Source organism: Engraulis encrasicolus, chromosome 1, assembly GCF_034702125.1.
Source record: "Engraulis encrasicolus isolate BLACKSEA-1 chromosome 1, IST_EnEncr_1.0, whole genome shotgun sequence".
Classification (NCBI taxonomy): Eukaryota; Metazoa; Chordata; class Actinopteri; order Clupeiformes; family Engraulidae; genus Engraulis; species Engraulis encrasicolus.
In genome coordinates, this window is record NC_085857.1 from 22,273,861 (window position 1) to 22,283,283 (window position 9,423).

Here is a 9,423-nt window from a genome sequence, read left to right on the forward strand (position 1 = left end):
AAACCAAAACACTCTTGTTTTCAAGCCCACCCCGTTATATTTCAGTACATTATTAGGTTGAAAAGACCATACAAACGATCTTTTGTTCTGGCTACAGATGACAGGAGACTCTGTAATAGCATCTGATAGGTTTGGAGTTGTTAGGACGGTGTCATTATGAGCAAAAACACTTGCAATTATAGGTCAACTTCAAATGGCGTTTTCTCAGCTTTTTGGCTAGAAAGCAGCATTTTGGCGAATTCCACTTATTTTCAACAGATGATTATGAAAGAACAGAAAGGGGTAGAGAGACACCGTTTTTTTCTGATGACAGATGAGCGTCTAATCTGTGTTTTGATAGGTATGGTGTTGACATAGACACAGAACTCAATTTTCTGTGAGCCTCCAAAAAACACCCAAAATGCTGAAAAATCTCTGGCACTCTGGGTTACTCTTTTATGAAAATGGCTGGCAGCCAATGAGTTAAGTGTAGGCCTATTGCTTGATAGCAAATGAAGCCAGCCAAAAAGCGACATCAAAGGAGAGAATAGGCAAAAGTATATTTTGAAGTCTCCATTTCTATAACCTGTCGCCAAACAAGACTTGAACCCAAGGCGACCACATATTAAGCAGCGCACCTGTCCACTGGGCCACTCACGACTTCGTCTGCGTGGAAGGAATTGTTCAATATCATATTAGTAAATCAACACTATAAAAGTTTTTAAAAATGTGCTGATTATCATCAGAAATCCCCCGAAATGAAAGACAGTGGTAACTATTGTAGTTTTTACTGCCATTATCACATCATAGACTATTAAAATCGAGTGACTGGTTCGCTTTGATCTCGTAAAATGATGGCGGGAATTAAGCGGAACGTGCCCATTGTGACATTGTTTCCTACAGGTTCATTTTTTTGCAACATTGATTCATTTAGCCTGGTGTTTAACCTGGGAGCTACCAGGCTAGAGTTGGAGCATGAATTACCGTGGCAACTCAGCTGAGTTTCAGGTTAGCAAGACTGATGGAATGGATCTTGGAGTTTGAAGCCGAGTGGTGCAACTTTCCTCCATTTCACCACAGTCAGATCCGTGACAGAGTTGGGAGGATATGCGTTGATCTCTGGTCACATGGTTTTATGCTAGGTTCCAAATGAACCACCTCTGTCATACGTTTCTGTTAGCATGGCTAGGTTACGTGTGCTAATTCTACAACGTTGGCTTTTCTGCTATTGTCCCGAACCAAGTTAACATATAAGGTCAATTAATTATTCAGTCTGTTGATATTGTGTGCTTTGAAAATGCACAAAAATGGTTATTTTATCAATTCCTCTCCCAGTCCTCAACGGTGACCTATGAAAGAGGACGGTGTGGATGGAACCTTTTGAAGGCTGCAAAACACCAAGCGATCAACCATGTTTCACTATATTACTCTATATGGACACATTTTGGACAGAAGTGGGCAACGGCAACACCTCTTTTTCTGTTTTTTCTGTCTGTTTTTCTGGCTACCATGTGAAATATTTACAGTTACAGTGATGGTAGGATGGGGACTTTACTTTACAACCCTTTAAGCAGGGCTTACACTGTGCGACTTTTGCCCCGATTTTGCCCCAATTTGGCACTCGCAGGACTTTTTGAGAGTGGGGCCGATTTCTTGCTCAATCGCAGGTCAATCATGAGTCTCGCATCGTGCAGTGTACATGGGGTAACGACAAGCGATTTCGCCTGACGATCGTGCAATTGCAGGGTCGCAAGAAAATTAAAACGGTTTGAAATTCTGGTCGTGGCTCGTGCGTAAATCGCACAGTTAAAGCAGTGCTACGACCCGATTTGACACTTCACGTGCACAAATGAATAGGGCCGTGCGATTCGCTGTTGAGCGCGACCGCATCTCCACCTCAAGTGCGCATGTTCCCTCCTCTGCAGACCGGGGAAACATGCCTGTCCCGTCGTGTCGTGGAAGCATTTCGCTCGCATCCGACTGTCGGCTCGTGTAGTGTGAGGACGCGAGTCGTGAGTTGTGAACTCTTCAACAGTGAAATTCCATCGTGCAGTGTGAGCAGAAGCTTAAGACCCACGAGTGAAAATATTGCACAGTGTATGCCCGGCTTTACTAAAATGCAGTGTGCAATTCCACCCCTTGTGGTGTCTCTTATTATAATATATTCCTTACTATTTTATCCCCCTGGAGGCTTGCCTGTTAATTCTTTTATGTCATTGTGTGTGTGTGTGTGTGTGTGTGCGTATGTGTTATTCTTGTCCTATGTCTGCATAGCGGGGGTATCATAATCAATTCTGCTGAGTCCTCATGAGGAAAGGGATGCTTGCAAAATTAATATATTTAATTTATACTTATGAACGATTCTTCTGGGGGGACTCGTGGGTGTACTGTATGCTCTTGAGCAAACCAGAGCCTTGTAGGCACTGAGAATTAATGTGTGTGGGCTGTAATATTTAATTTACGCGACAAATTATTGTAGCTTTCCGTAAATGGAGGGTACTGTAGATTTTAATCTTGTGCTTGGCGGTCTGGTGCGGTTGGGGGTTTTCCAAGTGATGATGCAACTTTGAGTGTGTGTGTGAGAGAGAACTGTTACGTAAGAGAGTATTAAATTATTTCCTATGTATTCCCACATTCCCATACATTGTCTGTCTCCACAGTTAAAAAAAACATGCATTGTTTGAGAATGTATGATCCCACTCGATTTTACTGTTAGAGTCAACCCTTTGAGCTTTTTGCCTTTGTTTTGAGATAGGACAGTGAAGACGGGGAAGGGATGGAAAAGGACCCAGGCCGGAACTGAACCTGGGTCAGCCGCGCAGCAGATGAGTGCCCTACCGCTTTATCCAGCAGGGCCAAAATCTACTTTCTAAGTGTTAATTCAACATAGTTGAACAGTTAACTTTTAAATCGATTTTGACCATATGTGTATTCTCAGAATAGTGTTCAATGAACACTTTTTTCCCTTGTGGATCTGCAGCAGACCTCATGGCTCTTCATTCAGTAATATCCCCTGTCACTCCCGGTCTGGGGATATGCGGGGAGAGGCTTAATAATATATATTGATGAATGATAGGCCTGTTCTATTCGAGGGCCTGGGAGTAATGTAGCAAAGGGAATGGTTTAATAACTTCAGTGTTAACTCATTACGGCTGTCTCTCTTTCTATGTCCACGGCCACTCATTACTGTCCATCTTGCTCTCTCTCTCTCTCTCTCTCTCTCTCTCTCTCTCTCTCTCTCTCTCTCTCTCTCTCTCTCTCCCTCTCTCTGTAAAGGAAGAGTATGTAATATTTTTAGTATTTTATTTTCAGAATTCATGCTGCTCATTCACGAATGTTACCCTTTCCACAAATACTTACCACCACCATCAAATTCAAAGTATTAATTTTGCATTGCCTTGCCTTAATTTTGACTGGGAAAAGACTTTTCATACATGAAAAGGTGCATCCTCAACATGTCTGGCATTTGACATTTCCAGTAATTAACATTTTTAATCTGCAAAACGTACTGTACTTTGGCCATACTAGTACATATTAGTTTATTGCTCCGCAAATATTCATGAAAAGATGGAATTTGGGAAAGGCAGCACATGTGCAATGAGCAGCATAGTTACAATACTTGTACAATACTTGTAACAAAAATGTACGTTTTTATATTTTCGTTGTCTCTTGTCTATTGTGTTCATAGATGTTTAATGTAATCACATAATCTTTCAGTTGCCCATGAAAATGTTCTCTTGTAAAGAGACAATAATGGCTCATCGTATACCATCTTCTTTTCCCCTCTCTCCTTCCTTCCTTCCTTTCTCTCTTTCTTTCTTTCTTTCTTTCTTTCTTTCTTTCTCCTTCTACAGGAGGCAATGCTTCTCTGTCTGTGTCCGTGACAGGGGGGTCCTCTGTGAAGGTGACTGCGGTGACACTGTTTCGGGTATCGGGTGGCACAGACACGGTGCAGGGTGTGCTGGGGGAGCAGACAGACACTGGGGACTACCTGGTGGCCCTCGACAGACTTCCAGACGGCCCTTTCTACCTGCAGGTCCGAGGGGAGAACAGCAGCACTTCAAAGGCCTCAGACAGGGTCTTCCAGAGGCAGTCCTCCACACAGCTCAGGTCCTCCACGGTGGCCATTACGGTAAGATGGGTCTTTCCTGATGTCTGAAATCCCAATGAAATGAAAACCCACAGAAATAAGTAAGGGGCAGCTGTGACCTAGTGGTCAAGGAGTTGGACTTTAGATCAGAGAGCTATCACAGGTTTGAATCCCACCCTTCCTTCCATGGCTGAAGTGCCTTTGAGCAAGGCTCCTAACCCTGTATTGCTCCAGTGACTGTAACCAACACCCTGCATCTGAAAGTCACTTTGGATAAAAGATGTAATGTAATGGATTATGTCCTGTGAGTCAATGATTCTCGATTGAAATAAGAGTAAGCTAGGTAAAGCTAGGTTCACACACGTCGCTGCTAGTTACTCGCTCAGCGAATGAAGTCAATAGAATGCCAATGTGTTCCAGCGAGACTAGCAGGCAAGTACTGTAGAAGCGATGCGATGTGGGCGGATCCCAAGTTGAAACTATTTTAACTTCGAGCGAGGCGAGTAAGCGAGTAACCAATTGGAATGCAGAGTTTGGTACTTCTCGTCTGTACATTGTCAGTTAAAGCCGCGGGAACTTTCAGCGAACGTTCCTTGCGAGAGTGACCAGTAATCGAGCAAGCGAGAAGCTAGTAAATAGTAGCTATGTGTGTGTACTTAGCTTGAGTGATGCAGATCCTCACTAGCCCATATTGCATTTACCTAGTCACAGTACTCTTGGCAATACGTCAATAACAAGTAAAAAAATAAGTTGTTTTGGAAGCAGCCAAATTTAAAAAGTAGCATCAAATGTCTTGTTGATGTGTTTACAAATAAAGAAGCCAAATTTGACATGGAATGCTAAAAATAAAAGTATTCTGAAAAGATCATTTGATCCTTGTTTTTTAACTTAACGAAACACATGACCACCAGACTTTATAGTCAATAGGGGAAATCTATTAGCCTGATTATCATCAACGTTCAAATCTCTTTGAGACTTGGTCTGACCAAGAGCATAACAATTAACATTTCCCAAACGGCATTGTTGACCCGCCTACCTTGGTTTGCTTATGGTTGTTGGCTTACTGACAAAGTGGGAGGAGTTCCCGTATTTTTGGGAACTCAGAAAGTACTTGCATTGCTCTTGACTTGACTAGTTGCAACGCTGAGTGTTGCGTCACTAGGAGGGCACAGCCTGGCTAGAAATCTATAGTAATTTAAGCTTGTGATCCTGAGTTAGTATCTGTCTGTATTGCCAAGGGGCTCAAGTTCCCTGCTATTTCTCACCATCTAATTTATTGCAGAGGAATAAACACATTGCTATGCATCAACACAATGGACTAAATGGAAATATTGAGTGCTAGCGAGGAAGATCATGAGTGCGAAAAGGACACTGAATACTAAGTATATAGTACAATGTGTTGTACGTTGGTTGAAGGACACATACACACACACACACACACACACACACACACACACACACACACACACACACACATACACACACACACACACACACACATAAAGTTTCACACCTGTGCACCCACCTGACACATCGGTCCACATATCCTCAATACATCACATTTCTGAGATATATAGGCCTACTGGAATTCCCCCACATATACTCTGACACACGCACACACAATGCGCCAAAAGACCCACACGTAAAACAGCACCATCAATCTCTTGTCCATTGTTCTCTTTCTCTTGTAAAGGCTCAAGAAAGTGGCGACTGGACACCCGGCACCAACTTCACCGTTGACTTCACCGTGTCCTCCACCAGCATCAGCACCAGCACAGGCAGCAGTGGCAACACCGTCACCGTTCGACACACGAACAACCGCGGCTTTGCCATGGCCTACCCCGGCAGCCTAGCCTTGGGGTCTGGGGGGCAGGCTGAGGACAAGGGGACGCTCTCTGCCCCCTCCGACACCCCCTCGGGCACCGCGGTCACTCTCGTCATCGAGGCTGACTCTTCGACTCGCACCAGTGACTCCAATTACGTAGTGATGGACCTGACGGTCACGGCCGAGGTGATGGTTTACTTGCTATTTTCAGGGTTCCCACTGGTGCTTGAATTCCTTGAAAATGCTTGAATTTCAATTAAGTGTTTTCAAGGTTGTGAAAATGCTTGAATTTTTGGTGAAGTGCTTGAAAATGCTTGAAATTTGTGTCAAGTCAAACTCAGTAAGCCAAATAATAGAAATAGATTGTTCAAGCACATCAAAAATCTGAGGGAGTGAGATGTCAAATGGGATTTGGCATTAGACACTCTAAAATTGATTAAAATGCAGGAAATTGCATCTTAAAAATGCAGAAATGTCTGGGGGAGGACCCCCACACCCCTTCCCGCGACCTATTGAAGGTGCTGGAAAACTGAAAATTTGGTTCTTGAAGGTGCTTGAAAAGTGCTTGAATTTGTTAATGAAAAAAGGTGTGGGAACCCTGTATTTTAGAGATTCTCATTGATTCAGGTGTGCGTTTCTTCGTAGAACCATTAAAGGGACACTCCACCCATTTTGCATTAGGCTTTCCATTGCTAGACACCCAGTCATACTTTTGAATGGTCTTGCAAAAATCTCTCAATTCCCCCTGAGATAGGAGAAACCTGCATTCATCTCTTAACACTTCCTATGTCAATGATGTAAAAATGGTCATTTTGCATCATCGACATAGGAAGTGTAAGAGAGGTGGATTTCTGTTGAGACTACAAGCCTTTTTCCCACCTTTTCAACCCCGCCCATAGGGGGTTGGACCTAATGCTCTAACAGACCTATCACAGATCAGTGTCCCAGTGCTTTTGAAATCACTGGCATTGAGGCTCCGGTAAGCAGTGTTGCCAGATTGGGCTGTTTCCCACCCAATTGGGCTGCTAGGGATAAAANTGGCATTTTACAGGAAAACTCGCCCAATCTTTCCCATCGACATCAATAGAATTGGGTGGGATTTAGTGCTTCCAGGCGGGTTTTGAGCATTTTTTGGGCTGGAAATCATCAGCCTCATCTGGCAACACTGCCAGTAAGTCACTGGCATAGCTGGAAAGGAGAAGCTGGACCACACTGCAGCTTAGTTTTCAAGACTTTATTTTTTGCACACACCCGACCAACGTTTCTGTGTTGCTACACCTTCTTCAGAGTCAAATGATAGCATGAGAGAGACACACATTTCAAGACTTGACATTCACAGGTGATCCCACTTGGTTTGGCTAAATTTGTCTCATCTCATTGCAGGTAATTGACCCCAGCTCCCAACACCAGGACAAGATTGCAGACAATTAGACAGAGAGACTTCGTAGAAAGGCATTTTGGATTCATACTCTAAATTCAGTGGAGCCTCAGGGCATAAATGAGGAACACAATATGTCTTGCTCTCTGTAACAAATTGTTCCAGCATCGCGGCTGTGGTCTTGTAATAATTGTAGCTGTGGTTTTATTGACAATGTTCTTTGTGTATTGTTTTTTTTCCACTTTTTTATTTTGTTTTGGGAAGTTGGCAAGCTGTCTAATTGTCTACAATCTTGTCCTGGTGTTGGGGGGTGGGGTCAATTACCTGCAATGAGATCAGACCAATTTAGCCAAACCAAGTAGGATCACCTGTGAATGTCAAGTCTTGAAATGTGTGTCTCTCTCTTGCTATCATTTGACTCTGAAGAAGGTGTAGCAACACAGAAACGTTGGTCGCGTGTGTGCACAAGATAAAGTCTTGAAAACTAAGCTGCAGTGTGCTCCAGCTTCTCCTTTCCAGTGATGTCTGTCCCACTGTGATGCACCTGCAAGCAGGGTTGCCAGATGAGGCTGATGATTTCCAGCCCAAAAAATGCTCAAAACCAGCCTAGAAGCTCAAAATCCCGCCCAATTATATTGATTTCTATGGCTAAAATTGGGCGGGTTTTTTTGCTAAATGCCATTTTTACCCGCACACGACCATCCTAAGCAGCCCAATTGGGCGGGAAACAGCCCAATCTGGCAACACTGCCTGCAAGCTGAGGGAGGGATGATGCATAGAGTCCCAAATAACTGGGTGTGGCCTGTGGAACTTGAGCATCGCAGTGCATTATGGGGATTGTTGTCACAAATCCACAAGCACTAAAAAGTCATTTTCTGCCTTTTCTTGGCCAAGAAGGCACCAAATTAGAAATGTATGTTACTATTCTACTATAAATATGACCCACTTTCAGTAAAATATTCATGTCTCCACCGGTGGAATGCCCCTTTAAGTGTTAGCAACTTACTTGGTTGCAATGCAATTTCTAATTGGTTAGCAGCAACACTTTCAAGAAACAAGATACAGTTCACTGTAGTTGGTACAGGTACTGTAGTTGTCAGGAATGGAACATTACCACCCGGAATGGAACAGCTCCATAAAGAAGTCAAATAAGTTTCTAATAGCAACTCTGCATGAACGGTGTTAATTTGACCTTTTTTGGTGGGTCCCAGGAAACGGACGTCACGCCCCCAGAATGCCAGCCGGTGACCGTCAACGCCAGCTGCAGCAGCAGCGACGACGACAACAACAGCAGCAACTGCACACTGCTAACGTGGGACTTCACGGCGGTGGTGAGCGACGGTCTCCACGGCAGCGGCGTGGATCGCGTGTCGGTACGAGAGGCCAACGGGACCCTCAACACCACCTCCCTCCCGGGGTCTGGGGGATTCAATGTGACCATGGCCTCCTTCACCACCTCCTGCTGCGTTCAGGAGGTGGTGCTGGTGGCAGTGGACGGAGTGGGGAACGTTGGGATATGTCTCGTCCGCTCTGGTGGTGGTGCCGAACACTTGCAGGGTAGAGTCTGGCTGACGGCCTGGGTTAGCATGATGGGCGTCATTGTAACCAAAGCCCTTTACAGCTAGCAGGAGCCAACGTTTGGGACTTGAGGTGTGTGTCTGTGTGGAGAAGAATCTTTTTGATGTACAGGAAGAGCACTGGTGGATTTGAAATGAAGTGGATAGTGTGTGTATGTGTGTGTGCGTGCGGGTGTGTGTGTGTGTGTGTGTGTGAGAGACAGACAGACAGACAGAGAGACAGAGAGTGACATTTAGGCACATATGGGCTCCAAAACGCCCGAGGATATGGTGTGTGTGTGTGTTTGTGTGTGTGTGTGCGCGCGTGCAAGTGAGCTATGAAAACTAATACTTGTGTTATGTGAAATTGAGTGGAAAGTTAACAGCATGTAAATAGTACGTGAGCAGCCTGTGTACAGCACATCCCTATATTTGGACACTGAATGCTGTAAACAGAACCGACACACCTTGAAGGTCTGGGCCTAGAAATAGTACAATACGTCTACCTTGAATATAAATACTTCAATGACGATGGATGGTGGGCTTGAAAGCCTTCTTGTGAATGATGGGCCTTTAAGCGTGACGTGTTCCTTTA

General features: G+C 44.3%; 1 protein-coding gene across 1 annotated transcript in view; it reads left to right on the plus strand.

Annotated features, from left to right (window-relative positions):
- Nucleotides 1-8,897, plus strand: part of LOC134456596 (von Willebrand factor A domain-containing protein 7-like) — a 33,010-nt gene extending 24,113 nt beyond the window's left edge. Inside the window, exons 14-16 of the mRNA XM_063208012.1 lie at nt 3,834-4,111; nt 5,763-6,080; nt 8,484-8,897. Of these exons, the coding sequence (XP_063064082.1) occupies nt 3,834-4,111; nt 5,763-6,080; nt 8,484-8,897 (1,010 nt within the window). The remainder of the gene's footprint in view (nt 1-3,833; nt 4,112-5,762; nt 6,081-8,483) is intronic.
- The last annotated feature ends 526 nt before the right edge of the window (nt 8,898-9,423 follow it).